Below are 23,140 nucleotides of genomic sequence, written 5' to 3' on the forward strand. Positions count from 1 at the left end.
GGGAGATGGCAGAGTCACTTGGCCACTACTCACTGTTTGGATAGGAAGTGACATGGCTGAGTCCTCCTACCCGAGAGCCCTGGACCCGTGGGGGCAGTTGAGGGAACTTGCTCAGGCATGGGCAGGAAAGGGAGGTGTGGAAAACTTTGCTGAGGGAGGTCATGGGCAGCTGCCTCTCGTGAAGGGCCCCTCTCTTCTCCACTTTTGTCCCATCAGGGAGCACATTTCCGGAGGAGGTAAAGCAAGTTAGAGGGACCTTCCCCGAGCTTCTTTTGCTTTGAGTCAGATGCCCATGCTGGAAGACCTCTTCCGCTGGTTTTGTGAATGTGTGTTTAAGATTGGTTTTTGAAGAAGAGGTTCTATGCAACATGTTGGATTCTCCCACCGTTCAGCACAGAGTGGCGCAACAGACGACGGCAGCCTTCTGGGTGGGCAGCACCGGTGGGTGCACGCCTGGGATGGGACCCTGATCTGCTGCCGTGCCCTCCAGATTGAGTATTCTAGGGCTGAAAATGGGTCCCAGCCTCGGGGTCTATCTCTGCCACAGCTAACCGTGTCCACTCTGGGTGAACAAAGACAGATTGCTGATGGTATGTCACAGCCTTCCTTGTAGAATGTGGTTGCTTGCTTACTATTGTCTTGTTCTTTTTACATCACTAGGTCATAGCTTTTAACCCCATTTCTGCCTAATATCAGCATGCTTCACTGGGTAAGAGCATGGGGTCAGATAGAGCTCTGGGCTCTCAGCTTGACTGTCATTAGTCATTGTGTGATCTTGGGCAAATTCTTTCACCTCTCCACCCTCAGTGCCTTTGTCTGTAAAATGGGGTAATAAGAATAGCTCTCTCTTCTGTTTCAATAGGGCTGTTGCAGATAATGCTCAGCAGAGTGCCCCTATCATTGTGTCTGCGTGGTAAATGGGGGTGTACGTTATCGCCCTCTGAGTGCTCTGACACTTGCAGGGACCTCCGATTGTGGTTCCTGACTATGATTAGCTCTGGCATTCCAGGACACACATCACTATTGGTGTAGACACTGACGGCAAAAAGAACTGGAATTGGACAATTGCAGGTTCATTTCATGGTCTCTCAAAGAAGAGTGGGGTGTCTTAGGACAAAGCATTCTTGGCATGGATAGACAGAGAAAGCTCATTTGAGAGGTAAACCAGAGTCAGGTATTCTCCTGATAGAATTGATTATGCAAGCTGGACCAGGAAGAGTCTCTTATTTTATACCCGATTGGGTGTTCTTTACATTTTAAATAACTTGTCATTTTACCTATAAAAAGAATATTTCATGCTGTCTCTTAAAAATGAAACAAAAAACTATTGCTGTCAGTTTGATCTAGTTAAATGCAAGTTTTATTTTGGAAGGATAAGAGGATTAGGTTGGAAGGGAAAATTCTGATCCCTCCCTTTTTTGTAACACATCTCTGCAGTGGGGGTACTATTATCTATTTTACCAGGTTACTTTACAAAGTATCATTTAAGAGCCATTTTTTACTTCACCCCCCCCCCCCCCCAGCTTTTTTATTATGGAAAATTTTCAGGCACAGACAAAACTATAGAGAATGGTGTGACCCCAGACATCCCTATCTCCCACCTTCAATGACTGTCAACTCATGGCTCGTAATGCTTCATCTGTACCGTAACCCATTTCTCCCACCCCTGTGATTTTTTTTAGGCAAATCCCAGACTTTATTGTTTTGTCCTTAAATATTCAAGACGTACTTTGAATATCTTTAAGAGAAAAGTTGCAGTAAGGTCAAAAATGAAAAGTGCACATTTTAAGATCCTTCCTGTGGTAAAATCATGTCTTTAGAAATCTCAAGAGAATAATCCTCAAAGCAGGGGTTGGAGAAATGATCTTTTTAACAGTAACCTGGGGAGATTTTTCAAACCACTCTTCCCAGAGGATTGCCACCTGCAGTCCCCCACCCCACTCCACCCCCAGTTGAAAATCACAGCCTTTGATAGTTCATAGAGCTGGTTTGCTTCTGAGCGTTAGAGGAGTATAAGCTAGAGAACCACTGCTTAGACGGGGGGGGGGGACAAGATTGTAGATAATGGAGTCTTTACCTCTCAAGAGCATTTTTAGTTTTTGTTGTTTTTAACCACCATGGATGGGACTTATTTAAAAACGTATTTATTTTCTGCCTTCTTAAGCAGATTATGCTGAATATTTAATCGTTCCTGTTTACTGCAGGGTGTTGCGGACACAGCTTTTCGTGATGTGGAACACTTAATTTTATTGTTTACCTGTTACCTCCTTATTGCCATTTTTATCCTGTGTCCATGTTCTTGTCTGTAATATCCCCTTGTCTCTTTGAAACCTGCTAAGGGCTAAGAAGTGAGGTCAGGCAATTTGTAAGGAACTGTATATAAAGTTAGAGTCAATGAACTTATGTTGTTTTTGGTATCCTAAGTATGATGTTGGAATTAAGGATTTTGTGACGTTGGACTGCTCAAAGGATGTTTGGCTCTGTTTCTGGGTTTTCAGCTATATCCTGCATAGGTGAGTTTGCTGTGTAGCCACCTTTCACATTGGTGAGGTATCATTGTAATGGAATATAATATAGCAGGAATCTTTCTCCTCTAATTTCAAATATAGCTTAAGAAAGGCTTGAAAGGTCATTTATGTGATTAGTGCACAGGAAAGTTGGAAAATATGTTTTTGGACGTATTTCCATCTCACCACTGAATGATTGAAATTGAGTTAGTAGGAGGCAAATAATGGAATTTAATATGTGCTTTTTAAAGCTTTTGTTGTATTTTCCTTAGCAACTGAAGTTAGGGGCTTGTGTTTTAAACCTGCACAAAAACTTTACTTGGCTAAAAAGTTGATGTATTGATAGGCTTTGGGTACTGTATAGCTCTAAAACTGATAGAAGAAACTAATAGTCTAATTTTCACAAAACAAAACTATCTTCTCTTCTTTAAGGGGAAATCAGAATAGACATTTTTAATGCTCCTTTCTTTCCTAGCCATTCCCAGCATATCCCTTTCTTTTAACCTCTCCTTAGGAAAATGACGTGTTACTTATCAAAACTGAGCTGTGCCTTTCGGGATGGACTTGTTGCGTGAGTTTTCCTTTCTCACACCCAGATCAGGGTTACATAGTTCTGTTAGGTGTGCTTGGGAGTTGTAATAATAGGGAATGCTGGAGAAGTTCCAGAGACTGTTGGTAAATATAGAATACAGCTGAATAGCAGTTAGCTCTCTTGGTGATTTCAGAACTTAACTTTAGGGTGGAAAAACATCAAGTAACATAACATAGCATGGAAATAAAAAGAAAGTGTGATGGCCATGTTTAGAGTTTGGATTTTAACTTCCATCTTTCATTTCCCCATGCAGATAATTCAATAAAAGGCTAAATAAAGCCTGTGCAGGTATTTCAATAACGAGGATTAAACTATATTTGGTTGGTATTTGCAAACCGATCTCTCCACTTCTTATCCATCATATTTAAAGATTTGTTTCGTTAGCCAAATGACCTTTTCTGTATGATGAGAAAGCTGTCTTTGCCTTGCGTTTTCAGCTTTGAAGGTTTTCTGTTGACTTTTATTATTAAAAACAAGAGTACAAAATACTGAAAATTCACAGTTTGTAGTTAAAGATGGTTTTAAACTTACGTGTTAGAGCTTTGGGGAAGCTGATAGACTGCTCAGGTGTGGATTTTGGAAGCGACTTTGAAGCCTTTCTGTATATTCTCTCCTAACTGTAGCCTATTCTATACAAGACCTTTAAAGTGTGTGTTTACAGAGCAAATATCCCAACAAATTGCTTTCAGCAGTCACGAGTGCACTCAATCACTTTTTATCACATCAGTAGTTCCATTGTATTTTTAGCAAAGAACTTGCATGGGGTGTGCCCTCTCTCTGATCTGTGAGACCACCCCTGGTATAAGACATGTAGAGGGCTGGAAAAGGAAAACTTGGGTGGTGGGGATCTTCTTTTGGAAATCTGGGTTTATTCCCCCCCCCAAAAGCACCAGTGAGCTGAATAATTTAACTCTCATTCCTGTTATCCATAGTTTAAACCTGTCATAAGGCCCCCAAAACCAGACCCATCTCCAGATTCCTCTAATGACCAAAAGAGTCATTAAGGTCTTGCTGGAGGCTCCTGCCCTGCCTTAGTGTCAAAATCTCAACTGTCTCAGGATTCATTCTCTCTTTTATCATAACGACAAACATTTATTTAGTTTCCTGACTTGGACAGAGCTCTATTTTAGGATTACAGGGGATCACAAAGCTGAATCCCACAGATCTTTCCCTTCAGGATTCTAACTGAGGAGCTAAGACACGTACACGAGTTACTGTCATATGAGAGAGATCATGACATGGCCAGAAGCTGTAGAGACAGCCTTATGGATTATAAGAGCAAAGAAAATTTGGGATCAATTTTCTCCTGGAATAAAAGGACAGTTGGCAGCACTAGACACTATAGACGTGTTATTGGCTATGATAAGAAGGAAGGTAGAGGCTTCTTCCCTACTCAGGATGGGCTTTTAACAGGACATTTAGTCTGATGATTGGCTCCTTTATGCATCAGGTGTCAGAGTTTGGGGGATAACTGGGTAGCTGTGGTTGGTCTGGGGGAATGCCTGGTTCAGCCTTACACTTGGTCAACTTCCCATGGGATTACTGTGGCTTCAGGTCCAACCCTGTATTCTCTGCTTTGCCTTTTTTTTTTTTTTTTTTCCTTTTATAACATTTTCTCCACAATAGGTGGTAAGGTACTCAAGTTCCTCTCAGCACAACTGCTTTGCTCTCTGTTAAGCAAACCCAGCATGCTATGGGCCCACACCTACTGAGCGCTCCTGGGAACACTTTCTCGTTGACTTCTCACAAACAGCTGGGGTAGATATTATCCTTTTTTGTTGTTGTTTGGTTGTTTTGGCAGCTGGCTAGTATGGGGATCCAAACTGATAACCTTGGTGTTAATAAGGCTGTGCTCTAACCAACTGAGCTAACTGGCCAGCCCGATATTTCTTTATAGATGAGTAAACTGAGGCTGAAAGAGGATAAGTCACTTGCCATTCAGCCCAGGCCTCTGGTTAAAGCCAGTTCTGTGTGAAGGTCTGGGCATGTTCCTTTCCCTAATAGTCAACCTTGGTTCTTAGAGAGAACTCCTCAGCTCGACTATAGTTTGCCCTCCTCCAGTCAAGGGAGCGTCTTTCCACAGTATAGTCTTTAGCATTCAGTTTCCAACTGCTTTGCTGAGACAAAGACCCTGGAAGAGTCAGCGTTTGTGGCCCTTTCCCTGGCATCCCTCCCCCACCCTTTCTCTTTGTATTCCAAATCACTGTAGGCACAAAAGGGCTGAAGTCTAACTCTTTTGTCCAGTGCTACTTTTCTTTCTAAGATGCACCTAGGAAAAAGAGGACTAGCAGATTATTTTGAAATTAGAATAAATTACTTTTTGTCTTGAAAAAAATCGAGTCAGCACTGTTAGTTTTACCATCTATATTTTAAAAAATGAGTTGCTTTAACTTTCATGAATGGGTTACTCAGAAGTAATTGCAGCTTGATATTACTTACTAGGTATGTTCTCGAAGGGGGGATAAATAAAACTATATATTTTAGGTGACTTATTATTTTTATTTATTTTTCAGATAGATGGTTCACAGCCAAGTTGGCCAGAAGTTATGTATTTCCCATATATTCCCCCCAACCCCCCCCTCCCCCCCCTGTGCTTAGCCTCTACCTCATCAACATCCTGCATCAGAGTGGCACCAGTTTGTAACATTTGTTACAGTTGATTAACCTACATTGATATATTATTGTTAATCAAAATACGTAGTTTACAGTAGGGCTCACTCTTTGAAGGAACTTTCTATTAAAAATAAAAAAGCAAAATAAAACAAAACAAACAGTAACTAGAATGAGGACTCTCTAATTTTCTCTCTTTTGAAAGGCCATTTTCTCCAGGAAAATCTAAAGTGTCATAACCATGTGACCTTTCCATGAGCATGTGGCATTTAGTTCTAGGTTTTATAGTATTCATGTGGTAAATTGAACATGATGAGGCCCCAGAGATAGGGGAGTTGGGAGGGTGCCACATGCCAGACTATTTAACGGAAAGGAGGTGCTCGGAGGGGATTTCACATCCAGTCCATTGTATGGTGGGATATTTTAATCCCTGCTCTATCAAGGACAAAGCAGAGGAATTGGGTTTATAGTCCAGCAGCGAGCTGAGTTATGTCTGAGATAGAACTCTATGCCTGTGTGGATAGGTAAGAGGTAGAGTCATGATGTTCCAGAGCTTAAAAATGGTGGATAATTCATAGGCTATTAAAATGTTAAAACTGAAAGGGACTAAGAGATCTTCTCTAATCCTGTCGTTTCTTTCGTGTTAGTGTCAAACATGTTGTTTGCATATGGTAATTTAGGTGCAGTCCTTCCTAAAGGTAATGTCTTAAATGAGTGCCTGAAAGTTCTTTCTGGAAGCACAGCTCTGTGGCTACACAAATTCTGAGTATAAATGTCATGAGCTTTTAATTTAGGTACATGATGTGTGTGTTAGAGGTGGAAAAAACATGAATCTAGTTCTGGAGGAGTTTAGAGTCCAAGTGTGCTAATATTTTTAACGTAAGTTAGGTTAGTGTATTAAAATAAGCACAAATGACTGTGGGAGTTCAAAGAAAAGATTACCTCTGATGGGAAGTATTGGAGAAGTCCATTGAAAGCAGCAGCAGCATTTAAATTGAGTCTTAAAGAGAAGGTGTGAGCATGTTTAGTACCTGCACTGAAGGTGGCCTCTTTTTAACTTTTGATTATGAAAATTTTTAGGTGTATGGAAAAGCTAAAAGAACTGTGCATTGATATCTCTATATCCACCACCTGGATTCAACAGCTGTTCACATTTTGTCTTATTTGTTTCAACTCTGAATTTGAATTTGTATATATGCTTGTGTGTATAAGTTGTTTTTTAAAAATTAGAAAGTAAGTTATAGGCATCACAGTATCCACTGGCATCTCCGAACACCATTCTCCTGCATAACCAAAATTCCACTATCAAAACTGGAGAAAATTAATGATCATAAATTAATATAATCTAATTTCTATTCTCTATTTCAAATTTCCCTAATCGTCTCCTGTATCTTTTATAGCCTTTTTTTTTTCCAATCCTGGATTTAATCCAGGCTCACACATTGCATTCGTCTGCATAGATTCTAAATCTCTTTTGCTCTAGGGCAGCCTAGACTGCCTCCCCCACCGCTGTTCAAGTTTTGTTTTCTCACAATGACTTTTAGAAGGACCTGATTAAAAAAAAAAGTTCTTTTGTAACTTTTTTGTTGATACGTTATGTTGCAAGTTTCTTGCAAATTGAAGATTTAACAAGTTTTTTAAAACTCCAGATAGGTATTTTCTAAATATTTTCTATATTGCCAGATTGTCCATTAGCCATGAATATAAAAACATTGCTCCTGATAGACCATTTTCAGTAGACAATGTACTTTAACATAATCTTTATTTACAAAAATAATGTCAGACAGTTGTAAAACAAATTAAAACAATTTAGAAATATATAAAGTTAGAGTTCTATTTAATATCACCATGTAGCCCTGAAATAACTTAATTTTCCTTAGAGGAAAGAACTTACATTCTTTCCTATTTGTGTGTTTTTGTTTATTTATTATAAAAACAGATCATCTGTACACATTGTTGTGAAGTTTACTTTCTATTTCACTAGCTGTGCATTCTAAGTGATGTCCCACAGAATGCGTAGCAGCGGTTGTTTTTGCTGGGATACATGTGTACCAAGCCAGCCACATTCTTTCATAGGTGTTTAAGGTGAGACACACCCAAATGGGAAGTGCCTGGCCCGGGATTAGAAATGTGCCTCGTGCCCACAGAGCAAATATTTTTCTCTGTTTGAGGCTCTCTGGCTAATGTAGGAATTGAATCTTGGCCTCTTCTGCCCTGTGATTGAGTAGGTTGAGGGGAATTTGTGAAACTGAACATTTATGGGCTCTGTATTTTAATTCTGGTCCCCTCCCCCTCCTTTTTTTTTTAGATGGGTCTCTCTACATTCTTTTCTGTACATGTCAAGAGATCAGGTTGGTCTGCCTTGGAGATAAACATAGTACTGTGCCAACATAAAGTGATTTAGAAATGTTAATATATTTTACTAAGCCACAGTTTCTAGCACGTGTATTTTAAGCCATCATAAAACATATACCTGTCACAGTAAGGAATGTGCCGAGGGCAAGTATCAAAGCCCTGCTGTGGGAGTGTGGGGAGTATGTTTTGCTGTGTTGTAGGGTTGTGCCCTGACAGCTCTGGTGAGGCCTGGGGTACTGGCAGGGAGTGGCTTATAAGTGTTGAAGTCATTTTATTTATTAGTGTAAGAATTTCTACAAGTAGTTTTTCCTGCTTGTCCATCTAAGTGTCGTGGTGCTCAGGGATAACTCAGTGTTAGCAGATGGACGAGGGTGTAAAGCCGGGTGGATCTGCCCAGTGAGGGAATCAAGTTAACAAAACAATCAGAGGAGCAAGAGATGGTGCTTTGAGCTTCATGGAGAACAAAATGTTTGGACAGAAAAGCGTTCCAGACATTTCTTGTTTCTTTGAATAAGAAGTTTAATGTGCCTTTCTTTCAGCAAGAACATTGCTGGCTCGGGGTGGAATGGTATAGCCACTTTTGTTGCTATTATTTTATTCTTGTGTTCTCCATGGCAATATGTTATCATTTGCAGTTGGTGGGACATCAGAGTGTCTTTAAATCTTATTAGTAAGATAATCTCTAACTTAGTGGCAGGGCTTTTGTATCAAGCATTTTGCAAAGAAACAAAATGATGTTCCCTACATCTGTCTGAATATTTGTTGACAAAAAGGACAGAGAGTTGTGATTTTAAGTACATTAAATAATTCATATATTAAAATTTTTTTTTAAAGTGGAAAAATGACTGTTAAATGTGTATTCCCACCATTTTATATCATCTGTTCTAGGTAAATAATAAAATAAATAGTAAAGTATAAAATTTAAAAATAAAAGCAAATAATGTTAACAAAAGCAAGGAAGCAGTGTTGCAAAGAGCGAAGAGGAACAAGAACAAATTGTAAGGTCAGCAAGGAATTTAAATCACTGAACTTCACTTTTTTCATTTGTAAATATATTGTAAACGTATTTGTAAATATATGTTTGTAGGTATAATGAAATCTACATCACAGAGTTATTTATGTGGTTGAAATGAGAGAATATATTTAGAAGTTTAAGAAAAAAACTAGTGCTCAGATTCACTCCGAGGGCTTTCTTGAGCAGCCAGTGTTGTATAGTGAGAAAAGCGTGTGAATTGATGTTGTGTAGACATTGCCTTGAACTCCGACCTTGCCATTCACACTATGCATGTGCAGATGAGTTCTTTAATCTCTCCAAACCTCTGTTTCTTCAACTGTAAAGTGGCTTTTCTCATATCACCCTCATAAGATAAGGTAAAGTGCCTGGGCTCTGCCAAAGCCACAGGGCTTGCAGGTTCTCGAATCTGGATGGGGCACGCATGCCCCCACATGTGTGTGGCACATGTGCTGCACCAGCCACAGCTTCTCTTCCAGCGTGTGACTGTGCCGTGTCTTTTATGTTTGCAGCTGTCTTCCAGAGGACCACACTGGGCATGGACACCTTTTTCCATACCTGGAGAAGCACGGGTGGTAGCATAGTCATCCGGTCACGAAGCTGCTAAGGCCATCCCAGGCAGGGGCGCCAGGAGAGGAGGGCAGCGTGCAAGGCCACATAGCCATGCCTTTCGGTCTGAAGCTCCGCCGGACACGGCGCTACAACGTCCTGAGCAAGAACTGCTTTGTCACCCGGATCCGCCTGTTGGACAGCAATGTTATCGAGTGCACACTGTCGGTGGAAAGCACGGGGCAGGAGTGCCTGGAGGCTGTGGCCCAGAGGCTGGAGTTGCGTGAGGTAAGAGCATGTGTGCGTGCATATGTGTCTGAAGGAGAGAGCAGGAGGGCGAGCTTTCCGGGGGAACCAGCCATCTGCTTCTTGGCACCTGCTGTGGTTTTCAGCCCAAGCTCTGTGTTGATAAAAATCCTGTTATTCTTAGCATGGGCGTGATCTTATCTGCCTTCAATGGATCGATCCATCAGGAGACCAGTGCTAATGTTGTGAGAAGCAAGGACACCACCACCTAGACCCTGCATGGGGTGGTGGGATCTCGTTTGTTTCAGCTGGTCAGGAGGTTTTGGGGGAGTTAAAAATGAGATGAAATGACTCTCCCACCAAAGTCATTTTCTCTCTTTAGAAAAATCAAGTGGGTAGCTGGTATTTTGGCATTCTGGCTGCACATCAAGGAGAACACGCCCACATACGGATGGGTGCAGCTGCTTTTTGTTTGTTTGTTTCTGTATTTTCCTCTTCAAAAAGAAACAAAGAGAGGAAAAACATTTAAAGTGAGCATGACCAGAGAGGCGTTTTGTGAGAACTTGTAAAACAGGGGTTTTGTTTCTTTTAAGATTCCTTGTGGCCCTGGTTGTCTTTGCACTGTCTGTGAGACTGCTTTGGGCCTTAAACAAACCCAGGGTTGAGCATTTAGATGGTCACGTTGTCACTCCTTAGAAGAGACTCTGAGAGCAGTATGTCATTGATGACAGGCATCCCTGCTTTTTTCAGTCTTACAGACATTCAGGACAAGAGACTTGTGAGAAATCTACACTGAAGCATTTGTGTCTTGAGAGCTATATGCCGTGCCGGCTAGTGGGGACGTGGGGCAGTTGGATGGTGTTCAGTGCAGAATGACCACAACGTTCCTGAAAGAGAAGAAAAGCTGTGTGATTGTCATAGGCCCTGTCAGGTGACAAAGAAGAGGGGTGACAGTTACCATTGGAAATGATCATGTGTGGTCTCTCTCCACCTTCATAAAGGAACTAGGGTCTGGGAAGGTCTTCCTCCCTCCTGGTGTTCTCCACGGGCTGGCTGGTATTCTTTGGGGAACTGTTTCACCTGGAATACTTCTGTCTCCTGCTGTTCTTAGTGTCTGTGCTTTGCTTTCAACGATTAGGTCTTCCATGAGATTTGTGTTCCTGGGCAGGAGACTGTCCTGGACAACAAATACATGTAGCTTGTTAGTTGACATGATAAAATAAGACTGTGAATCGTTCTGACCTTGTTGACTGGTAGCTGGCTTTCTTTTGCTTGTTAGTAGCACATTAGCGTACACTTATTTAAATATGTATATGCATATGTGCATGGGTAAAGGACAAATCTTAACACTGTAGATTGATTGGGCAGGAGACTCATCTAAATTCTTGTAAAAAATTTAGTTATAAACCATCTAAAAAGATACGCAGTGGTTTTACTTTTGAGTACTTCCAGTCACTCAAATTAGAGTAAATAATCTTCACACCAGTTTTGGTGGGGAGGTGGGGAGACACTATAGCGTGTGGTTAAGCAGTTACAAGCACAGGCTTTGGAGTCTTGGACATGGGTTCAAATTATGGTTCTGTCACTTATTAGCTGAGTGACCTTGGAAAAGTTACTGAACCTCTCTGGGCATCAGTTTTCCACCTGTGAAATGGGAATAATGATGCTTACCTGATAGGGCTGTTGTAAGTATTAAAAGAGGTACTGTACAGAACGTATGGAGTGCTGTGTCTAATAATGTATAATTGTTGAAATTTGAGAATCATAAAAAACAACTTTTTATTAAAGCAAATATTGTGTGACTACATTGTGCCAGACACTGTTTCAGGACTTGGTGAAATGAAGATAAATCAGATACAATTTTGTCTTCAAGAGATGCATAGAATAGAAGGGGAATCCAGCATTTAAGTAAACATTTAAGATTGAATGTGATCCGTGCTAAAATAGAATACAGGGGCAGGTCTGAAAGACAGTGGCTGTCCTTCGAGTTGTGCAGTGCACAGTCTGAACCACTGAACACTGTGGCCCTGCCTCAGAGAGAAAAAGCCTCAGTGAAAGATGAACAGAGTCTGCATTCTTTGAACCAGGACTTGAAGGAGATAGGACTTCAGCAGGTAGAAAAGAAAAGCAAGGCCATCCTTAGCTCGGGGCAACAGGAATTTCAAAGATCCAAAAATGTGAAAGAGCAGCCAGCATTCTTGGGCACTGAAAAGGCATCTCTGCACATCTCCAGGTAGCGCTAGAGTGTGTGGTGAAAGGCGAGGGGTGTCTGGAGATGTGTCTGGTAATAGTTACTTTCAGCAGACTATTGTTTGTCTCAGTGAGAGGGCAAAGGTCAGCCCCGGATTATCTCACAACTACATTGTCACAAAGGATAAAGCTGTACAGTCCAGATTCTGCTGTCAAGTGTGTGTTGTAGTGTGATTGATGTTACAATGCCAAGGTGGGGCTTGCGTTTAATGCTGGCTTTATTTTGACATGCCCTAAATGAGGGCATTCACATTAGAACAAATCACTTTTTAAAAAAATTTTATGCTTTCATTCTCTGACAGATAACATTGAGCTCATGACCTTTAGCTAATCAATCCAATAGAGACTCTTGAATTAAAGGGTGAGACAGAGCAGTCGAACACTTGGTTCTTCATTTGCACATATACACACCTGGAGGAGAAATGCACCCTCCCCCCCGAAAGCAGAAGTAGGAGGGGTGAACCAGGGTTGCTCTCACACCTTGACCTTGCACTTGCGTTATTTTCCAGATACAGCTGATGTTGCTTTAGAGGAGGAGGTGAAAATCACTTTAAAATAAAACAGTATTCTGAGTCCTTATGAAGGACTGGAAACCAGATTATAGCAGATAATGGCTTTGCCATTAGAAGTAGTTTAGGTGTATCCTAAATTTAATAGTAGTTTTATATTAGGAAGGGATGTGTGGTAGACTTTCAAAAAATAATTTTGATTTAATTTTTGATTCTACATAATTGTTTTGCCACTTTTATTAGATAATTTTTAAATAGACTTTATTTTAAAGACTTTATTTATTTTGGAGCAATTTTAGGTTCACAGCAAAATTGAGAGGAAGGTACAGAGATTTCCCATACACCTGCTGCCCCACATGTGCACAGCCGGGTCCCCCATTGTCAACATCCCCCACACAGTGGTCCATTTGTTATTGATGAACCTACACTGACACATCATTATTACCCAAAGTCCAGAGTTTACAACAGGGTTCATTCTTGGTGTTGTACATCCTGTGGGTTTGGACAAATGTATAATGACATGTATCTGTGTGGTAAACTGTTTAAGGATCAAATCTGTTTTGAATGCCCTCCTGTGCTGCCAGTTAACACAACACTGAGAAGGGCCCAGGCCTCGTTTGTATGGTCAGCAATCACAGGCGAGCTCTGGGGAAGCTGAATATGATAGGGTCCCTCCTCCCAGGAACCCTAGAGGATGGAAAATAGGACAAACAAGAAATAAAGCAAAGGGAACAGCTCTTGCCGAAATACAGAAACTGGAAAGAACATGGAATTTTCAGGGAAGGACAGAGTTCAGTTTGCATCGATCTGTTAGTGTGTGGAGGGGCTCATGACAGGGAAGTTGGGGGTAGAGGAGGGGATTGTAGAGGGGCAGGCTCGTGTCTGCTTTTGAAGGGTTTGATGTGTCTGGCAAGGGAGTATTAATTAGATCCTGTAGGACAGTGTTTCTAAAATATGTCACAAAGAATAATGAAAGTAATGGCCCACTTTTAATGTGCCACAGACTGTGCTGAGCCATTTCTGTAGATCTACTCATTTAATTCTCAAAATAAATTTGTGAGGTCACTATTCCTGCTGTCCCTATGTTACAGATGGGGAGAGCATGGCTCAGGGTGACCTACCTGCCACCGATGGGCTGGCAAGTTGTGAGGCTATTCCACCGTGCTAGTTCCCACAGGTGTGTAGTGGGAGGAAAGGGGCCGCGGTGAGACGCTTAGGCAGACACTCCTGAGTTCTGTAGTAAGAAACAAAGAAGGAAGGTGTTTCACTCAGCGCTTCACAATTATTTTAGTCTTCTAGTAAATACTCTTTTGAATTGTTTGGGGAATAAAACACTGCTGTGAGATGGAAAATCATCAAAGGACCCCAAGGAGGAGTGAGACATGATCACCTTTCATATGTATATTTTTTTATTGTAATGTAGTTGATTGTACATATCTGTCGGGTACAGAGTTGAATATCACTACCTGTGTGCAATATGTGATGCTCAGATCAGGATAATTAATATATTCAGCATTATACAATGTAATTGTTTTTGTGGCCCTTTACTAATTTCTTGCTCCCCGCTCCTGACCCTCCCCGCCATCCCCTTTCCCACATCTGGTATCCTCAGTTCTGTTCTCTCCTTTTGAAAGTTCAACATATTATTGGATCACCATTTGTATTAGGAAAAGAGCCCAATAACAGAAAAGGATGGTGATTGGAGGGGAGGAATAGAGGAACAGAGATGCCAGTGGACGTAACAGTAACCCTGGTAAGAGGTAATAAAATGAACTCCTTAGGAAAATATCTTTTTCAATTGTTTTAAAAGTCAGAAAAAAATTAGATACAAGTTTCTCGCTGGAACGCTATTAAGGAAGATATTCAAGAAATTTAGGAGGCTCAGAAAATTACAGTTCTGACCATATAGTTACAGCATACCTGGATTAATGGATTGAACCCTTTTCCATTTCACTAAATGAAATATTAGATGAAGCATTGATGTATAAAATGGAGCTATTCTGTTTGCAGAAGAGTCTGGAGCCCCTTCTCAGTTTGAAAATCTGGCCTAGATTAAGAGAGAAATAGATAAAACAGTGTTGCCTAAGACTAATTAACATGTTTTAAAAACAAATACACAGTGCAGCAGAGTTTACAGGCTGTGAATGTGAGATTGGACAAAATGGGTTGAGTTTGAATCCTGGCTCTGCCAGCTGTTAGCTGTGTAATCGTAGATAGTCACTTAACTACACTGTGTCTCAGTTTTCTCATCTGTAAAATGGAGAACCTCTACCCATTGACCCATTGTTGGGAGGATTCAAAGAGTTAGTGTTGTAAAGTTGCTATGGTAACACAGTTCCTGGCACACAGGAAACACTCAGTGAGGCCGTCTTCTTTGTAAGACATCACACAGGATATCCAGCCTATGCTATAAAACTTCCACAGACTGGGCTGTCACCCTTGCTTGTTCCATTTTTAGATAGCTTTAATCACTAGAAACTGTGACCTTACACTGCACAAAAATAGCAAAGTCTTTCAATTTCTTAACAGTTATTAAAGCTTGTGCTATTCAACATGGATGTGGCTATTGAACACTTGAAATGTGGTTAGTTTGAACTGAGTTGTGCATTATACGATGTTTTAATCAGATTTTGAAGACTTAGTATGAAAAAGAGTTGAAATATCTCATTAATTATTTTCATGAGGGGTCTTCATAAAGTTCATGGAAGGATTCATGTCATCTTTTAATTCCATTTTTCCACATCCACGTATGTGTATATGTGTATGAAATTTTTGAAGTGCCCTTGCATATTGATTAAAGGTTGCAGTAATGTTTTGAATATATCATTTTAAATAAAATTTATTAGAAGTCATTTCACCTTTTGTTACTTTTTAAATGTAGCTACTAGAAAGTATAAAATTAAATATTCAGCGTACGTTATATTTCAACTAAACAGTGCTGTTCTAAGAAAGGCAAGGAGGACCATGTTAATAGTAATAATGAATATAAAGAATTCTAACAAAATGTAAAAATATGCTGGAATGATTTCCTTTAGGGATAATCTTGACTCCAGTTTTCAGTTTTCACTTAAAAACAGTAAGTGGAGGAGGGATAAATGATTTAACAACCGTGCCTGTGACACTCTTTGCTTCATTGCCAAATTCTGTTTGAGGTAGGGAACCACTATTTGAGGTAGAAAACCTCTGTTTCATTGAGAAACCCAGCACTCTGCAGAATGGTGAATTTGATCACTCTTGAGTCTCTCTTAAGGCTAGATTGAGAGACCTGGTTTTTAAAGGAGCCTAAGAAAACAAAACCAAAGAAATAAATCATCCTCATTTCTTAGGGTAGGTGGTTATCCTCTAATTTTCTTTTTGTAAATTTGTATTTTCATCTTTACTAAAAGCTGATTTATCTAAAGCTATCAATAACAGTAGAAATTTTTCACATTTTTTCTATTTTCATAATGGCTACAGATTGTAACGGCACAGAATCTTAACATGCATTTCCTCTCATCAAAGGAAAGTTAACTTGTATTAAGGGTATTTCTCTGGTTTGATTTTATGCTAATCTTTTGGCAGCTGGTAACTTATGTATGATTTGGGGAGTACTTGGTTAAATGGACAACCTCACTTCCCTGGCCTTTTCAGATAATAGTGGAACTGTGCTGTGTTTTTTAGCTTGTTTAACCACATCCATATATGTGTATATTTGCAGAGGATTAAAATAATCAACACTGATTAAGAATCTAATAAATAGTAGCCTGCTAGGGGAAGATTTCTGGTCTTTGAATTTAGTATTGCTCTTTGTCTTTGGGAAGATTATGTGTCGGTTCTGTAATGTAAATGACATCAGCCACTCCATTTTCTAGGTGTAGAGATTGTAGGTGAAATAATTTCTCAGTCTTAAGTTGTAAGTCTTCATCTTTTTGAATTACGAATGAGTCGTGTAGCCTCGGAAGAGTGGTTTTTCTTGGCTATGAGATTTTCTTCTTGGGTCTATGTTACTCTGCAGTTTCCTTTTCTGTGCTTTTATGTAGAGATTGGCTAGAAAAATGAGGATGGTGCTGTTGTTAATTACAGACGTGTCAGTTATAGAAATCCCAGACCTACCCAGAGGAGAGGTTGATTGCACCCAAGTTGTTTTTTACAGTTATCCAACTGATGTACAGTGGTTTATTTTCCAAAGCTGTTGGAATGTAATTTCACGAAGTGCTGTTTCAGAGTCTCCTTGTAGTCATCTCTGGAAGAATTTTCCATGCCTCAGTGAAACTTTTCATGCTTTTGTGTAACTCTTATATATTTTATGTGGAGGCATACCAACTTTATTTCTAAATTTACCACTGACATACTGAGTAAGACAGGCAGCCTTATTACAACTTAATGGAAGATATGTTAAACTTTTGCTTCTGGATGATTAACTCTTCAAAATGCTTGAGATAAGATCGTAGGTTTAATCCCAGTAATTGACAAGACTGTGTCTGTAACCCTTACAAATAGTTACCATTAAAGCTGTGCCATTGGTTAAAAAACTGGAAAAACAAACCCTTAAAAAAATCTTCTGTTAATAGCTAATGTGGTAGAAAACACCATCTCTTTACAAAAAAATGAATGGACAAATCAAAAACATCCGAAACTATTTTTTTAATAGACTATTTCTTTAGGGCAATTTTAGGTTTACAACCAGATTGAGCAGAAGTACAGAGATTTCCCATTTACCACCTGTCCCAGAAATTATTTTTAAGGGTTTTTATTCCCTAGAATCTTTTCATAATACCAAAGGTGGACACATTGACACTTAAGTATTCAGACACCAATCTCCTAGTTAAGAAACTAGCAGATTTTTGAGTACATGCATACATTTATGCATCCTCTGTTAAAATGTAAAACCTCAAAGTAAATAAACCAAGAAATTACTCCCATAAAAGTGACATTGTAGTGTGGCTTCTCCTACATCATTCCATCGTAGCACATTTTAAATAACTGGTTCAGAGATGTGGTTCCTATCCCCGGGAGCTAGTTCTTCTGTCTTTTCTCATTGTTGCAATAAACTCATTTCAGAACTTGTGGCACCAGAGCTGTGTGCGTAGTTTTCTTAAGAAGACTAGAGAATAAAATGGGATTTGCACCTCACTCAGAGGTATCATGAGGATTAGATGGGCCTGGCTTACGTTTGCTGCCTCGGACATAAACAAAACAAGTATCTCAGGCATTTACTCAGGTAGTATGATGGGATCCTTTTGTCACGGAGGTTTCTATTTGCAGTCATCCACTACATTTTCCTCAACCACGTGGCAATGTTTAGCAGTGAAGCTCAGCTTCCAAAATTGAGCTAGAGTTTAAATTGGCATGTCAGTTATGAACAGGCCTGGTGTGCTCTCAGCTGGGCTGGATGGGATTAATCGTCCCTTGGATAATACACAAGTTGATGGGTGCACATGCTAGTTGAGGTGAGTGCTTAGACTGTGATTCCGTTTCCTGTGAAGCACTGTATAGACATGGCAGAATAAGTTTGCTCTGAATTGCAGACTTGAGCAGAGCAGCATAAGAACTTTGAGACAGGGTCTTTCTACTCCAGAGTAGGAATAGCTAGAGGAAGAATGAGAGAAGTAGGGTGAGAAGGTTACTTTGGGCATAGCTTCAAAAATAGTCTGGGGATGGGGATCTCATAAATGGACTTTCTTTCCTGATAGATAACTGGATTCAGCACTTTCTAAAATTAGGATGTTCTGGCCATGAGTATAGAAACTGTCCTCCAGACGATCTGCTTTCCACAATTCTACCCGCACTGTAAACCCCATTTCTTGAGAAGTTATGTAATTATTTCATTAGACAATTGCATGGTGAGTCACTCTCAAATACACTGTGTCCTCTGGAAAATGCTGTATTGTAGCAAAAAAAAAAAAATCTTATGCCATTAATTAGGTTTTTCCATTAGAAATGGTTTGCTTTGTTATTTAGCTCTATAATATTAATTATGGCTCAAAATTATTACCTTACTATGATTTCTCTTGTACCCCATCATCCTTCTTTTCAACACGTGTGAGTATATGCGTGAGCATGTGTGTGGAGCAGTGTGTTTGTATCTGTGTATGCATCTGTAGTGCATTTGTGTGCATGCATGTGCACATGTTCACATATGTGTACTGCATGGAATATTCTTTATCTGGGTGTCTTTTTGGAGGGGAGATTAGGTCTGGTTTAGTGATCTAGATGCGTGGGGATGAGAAAAGGAGATTTAAAATATTGGCCTTCAAGGCATAGGAACAAGAAAATTTTTATTTTTTTTCAAAATTGATTATAGAATGTTTATATAGTTATTGTGGACCTGCTGTAATTTGAATGTTACTAATTTGAGTGAATGTTGTAATATGGATGAAGTGTGGACCTTAAAAATATCTCCCAAATGGCAAAATTACTTTTAGTGAAAGATAATAAATCATGATTATTCTGTTAAGCAGTTGTGAAGCTTTCTGTCCCTTCTTCCACCCATGCTCATAAAAGGGCTCTTTTCCAACTATAGTAATTGTTACATAGCAGTTTATATATATTACCTCATTTATTATATGCAGACTCACTCCTGTCAACCAAAGTACGGAGGAATACCCCTATATGGCACTGTGCTCCATGAAGGAATCAGGACAATGCAGAACTGCCTTGGACCATTTTCAAACAAGTTCATTGAATTAAGTACTCAGATTAGTTCATTTTAATTTAAGGTTAGCCTCAACGTACATCATAGATCCTGGGAGCCAGCATCAGCATGCTGTTCCTGTGTCGCATTAACACCTGTAATGAGACTCTATAGAAATTCTTAGGGGAGGCACTGCTTTGTGATTTTTTTTTCTTATAACTTTTAGGTATTTATGTTATTTATTCCAACTTCTACTTTTGTCTGCTTTTCTCATTCACTGCCAAATAACCCCTGTTTTCTAATTTTTTTTTCTTTATAGATATTCTGTTATAAGCAATATTGTCTAGTTGTTTGGTTCAAAGCGATGCCAATAGTGCTGATAGAAAAGATTCGTGAGGCTTGCTTGCCTGCTTCCATTTACTAGTGATGGTGATGATGACGATGGTAGCAACAGTAGCAGTAGCCACACAGCAGCAGCAGTGACAGAAAGGCACCGTTTATGACGTAGTTACTTACCATGTGCCATGCTCATGATTGACAGGCAGGATCCCATTTATACTCCTTACAGCCTGCAGGTGAGAGTATTAATCAACATCCCCATTTTATAGATGCAAAAGCTCTGCGAGTCTGGCAGGCTCAGTACTTTGTGCAAAGTTACTGAGACAGTGAGTGCAAAAGCTGGGAGATGAACTGACTTGCAGGCCCATTTTCTTTCTGTTCAGCCACATTTCAGTTTTTCCATGTTATCACTCACATCAGAACAATTACTGGCTCACTGAAACTAGGAAATGAACAATAGGGTCAGAATCCACTCAAGCAAGATTGTCTAAGTTGATAGAAATACAACCTTGGCTCTGCTTGTTGCCATTTCGTTGCTTGAGAAATGCACTGATTTCTGATGTGAACTTGCCCTTTGGAACATTGTGGAGGAAAGCTAGTCAAATTATTGCTCCCATCTGAAAGTAAATCCATTTAAAATATCCTTTAAAGCATCTGGATCTGCAGCTCTATGTAGGCAAGGACACATCTGGTTTTCTAGTAAAGTCACAGTCAAAGCCTCATTAGAGATTTTGGTGGGGTCTTGGCAGGGATTGATCTGTGTAGCATGGAGGGGCAGCCAGCTGGAGCGGGAGCATCAGCACGAGAATGCCTTTGGAAATTAAACATTGTAATGAAAGCATTCTTTTGAAGGCAGATTTACAGGTGTGCTGTAAACCATTCTAGGCTATAATTGAAATATGAAAGAATCTTCAAAAGGAGTGATCTATTTTTTGGTGATTGTTGTGCTAATCCTGAAATCCTAGCATGAATTAATATAAAGACAGGATTGGGTGCATAAAAGTACCTGTTTTAATCATTTAGCATGCTGTTCAAAACTAAACTGGTTGAGGCTTCAAGTCTAAGGGTGAAAAATCTCACTTTCATCTGTCAAATCCCACCGTAATCTGCCAAGAACAGCCACCAGAGGCTCTTGTGGCAGCTGGAAAGAGAAGATCCTTCCACTCTCAAAGCTTGATATGGGGAGAGATTTGCTGCAGTTCATGTATAATAAAGTGGTAGAGGACGAAGCTTTTTAATGTACTTCATTAAAGCCCAAAAAGAGTGAATACATTTTTAGTTAAAATCTGGTACTGTATGAAAATATTCTACAGTGCAGAAGCTTTCAGTTGGCACAAGATTTTTTCCTAGGAATGGAGCAGTAAGTTACTTTGTAGCAGGTGCAAGAACTGTGTTAGCCTTTGCCAGCATGCTCCATGTGGGATCATGAGGCATTCAAAAGACACAGAGGAAAGTCGGCCTTCAGGTCTTAGGGAAAAAGTCAGCTCTGTCCCTACCCTGCATGACCCCTTACCTAACCCAGGTGCCCACGTGCACAAACAGCAACAGTGGGTATGAATACTTCATCTGGTAACTCAGTGGAGGTTACGGTATTGTGTGGACATGGTTTCTTTTAATTTGTCCCAAAGTTGGAAAGTAAAAGCTGGATCCTTGTGCACGGGCTAGGGAACTGAAGGTAATGCAGGGTGCTTGAGTCTTGTTTCCTGTGTGGTCTTGGGATACTTGTGGTAAGTGTGAACTCATGCTATTTTACCTTTTTATGCAGACGCACTACTTTGGCCTTTGGTTTCTCAGCAAGAGCCAGCAAGCACGATGGGTGGAGCTGGAGAAGCCTCTCAAGAAACATCTGGACAAATTCGCTAATGAGCCTCTGCTTTTCTTTGGAGTCATGTTCTATGTGCCAAATGTGTCTTGGCTTCGGCAAGAGGCCACAAGGTAGGTGCATTTTCCCCCTGTGTTCTGTGTAAGGGTGTGGACTGATTGAGGCTTCCAGTGAAGTAGGTGAGCTGGTTGATTTAGTTGTGTGTGTTTGTGTGTGTATAGTGGGGGAAGAGGGCGGGTAGTTGGGGATTGTTTACTAGTTGCTAGCCTTGGTGGTTGATCCTGAGCCAGGTGGAACTTTGTGTCTAGCAGCCTAGAAATACTGGTTGAAGATTGTGGGTAAATTAGGTATGCTAGAATTTAATAAAAAATTAGCCATCTAATGCTGTTTTGTCCACTCTTTTCCTCAAAATGCCTCCAAACAAAAAGTACTATCAGACTTTGGATTTGAAGATTGGGAAGGTAACTAATGATGGGGGTAAAGTTAAGGAAGAAAATGTTGGGAGGGCAGGAATTTGGGTTGTCCCGGGTAAGTGAGAGGGGACAGGGAGCAACCATGGAGAGGAAACCTGGATGTTGGTTCCACCCTGCTCAACCTTGGAGAAACCACCCACCATCTTTGAAGTGTTATTTTCCCCTCTCACCTGTAAAGTGAGGGATTTGTGTAAGTTCATAAAATTCTGATAGTCTACAGTTCCGTGAAGGAAAAGTACGTTATGGTTGGTGTTAGTATACAGTTCACTTACTGGTAAGAATTTCCCATTAAAATACCTGGAGAGTCTCCTCATCAAGTGGATATTTCCTGTAGGGAAGGGAATTGGATAAACCTACTTTTCACCTTTTCCTTGGATCTTGGCATTTGGAGTGTGTGGGAAGCTAAGCTGGTGACATGCTTACAAGAAGGAACAGTATTCTAGTTATTCTCACTTGTGTAGTTTTTTGGATTTTGAAAACCTGAAATATGGAGGCACTTGAAATTTTTGTATATATTTTAAGGTAGTAGTTGCTTTTTAAAAGAAATCAAAAACTGTTGTTAGGGCCAGTCGCATGGATCACTCGGGAGAGTGTGGCGCTGGGAGCGCTGAGGCCGTGAGTTCAGATCCTATATAGGGATGGCCGGTGCGCTCACTGGCTGAGCGTGGTGCAGACCACACCGTGCTGAAGGTTGCGATCCCCTTACCAGTCAGGAAAAAAAAAACCAAAAAAACTGTTGTTAAATAGATGATGTGTCTGCAAACAAAGGCCATGAATTAGCTCACAGCCTGACCCACAAACCTAACGTTCGGTCTTTCACGTGATGCTCATTTGAAGCACTCTGTTGTATACTATTCTGTGCTCTTTTCAAGTTATTTCACTTTTCCAAGTCCTTCCTATTAACTCCTCAAACTGGGACAATTTCTGCTGGCTCTTCTTGAATCCTCCTCAGGGGCTTTACACAGTGCCAGGAACACAGTGTTAGGTTAAGAAGTACTAGCTGATTCTTGTCTCTCAGACCATTAAAGGCAAGACAGTGAGTGACAAGAGTGAAAAATGGACTATATGAATCAGTGCATATTAAAAAAATTTCACTCTATAGGAAAAATGAAGTGGTGTTACTCCAGACAGACTTTTTCTGTAAGCTCTGTTGTTGTTGAAGAAGAGCATTTGAAATGGTGAGGGACTCAGAAGTTGTGCTTTATGAAGTTAAAGAAAAAGCGTTGTTTAAGCTTAGAAAAATGAAGTCTTGCAGGGGCACAG

At 40.2% G+C, this 23,140-nt stretch overlaps 1 protein-coding gene across 1 annotated transcript in view; it reads left to right on the forward strand.

The window, feature by feature from the left end:
• PTPN14 (protein tyrosine phosphatase non-receptor type 14) overlaps positions 1-23,140 on the forward strand; it is a 166,193-nt gene that overhangs the window by 54,558 nt on the left and 88,495 nt on the right. Inside the window, exons 2-3 of the mRNA XM_063113722.1 lie at positions 9,589-9,913; positions 21,348-21,517. Coding sequence (XP_062969792.1) covers positions 9,740-9,913; positions 21,348-21,517 — 344 coding nt within the window. The 5' untranslated portion in view covers positions 9,589-9,739. The remainder of the gene's footprint in view (positions 1-9,588; positions 9,914-21,347; positions 21,518-23,140) is intronic.

This window comes from Cynocephalus volans, chromosome 11 (genome assembly GCF_027409185.1).
Source record: "Cynocephalus volans isolate mCynVol1 chromosome 11, mCynVol1.pri, whole genome shotgun sequence".
Classification (NCBI taxonomy): domain Eukaryota; kingdom Metazoa; phylum Chordata; class Mammalia; order Dermoptera; family Cynocephalidae; genus Cynocephalus; species Cynocephalus volans.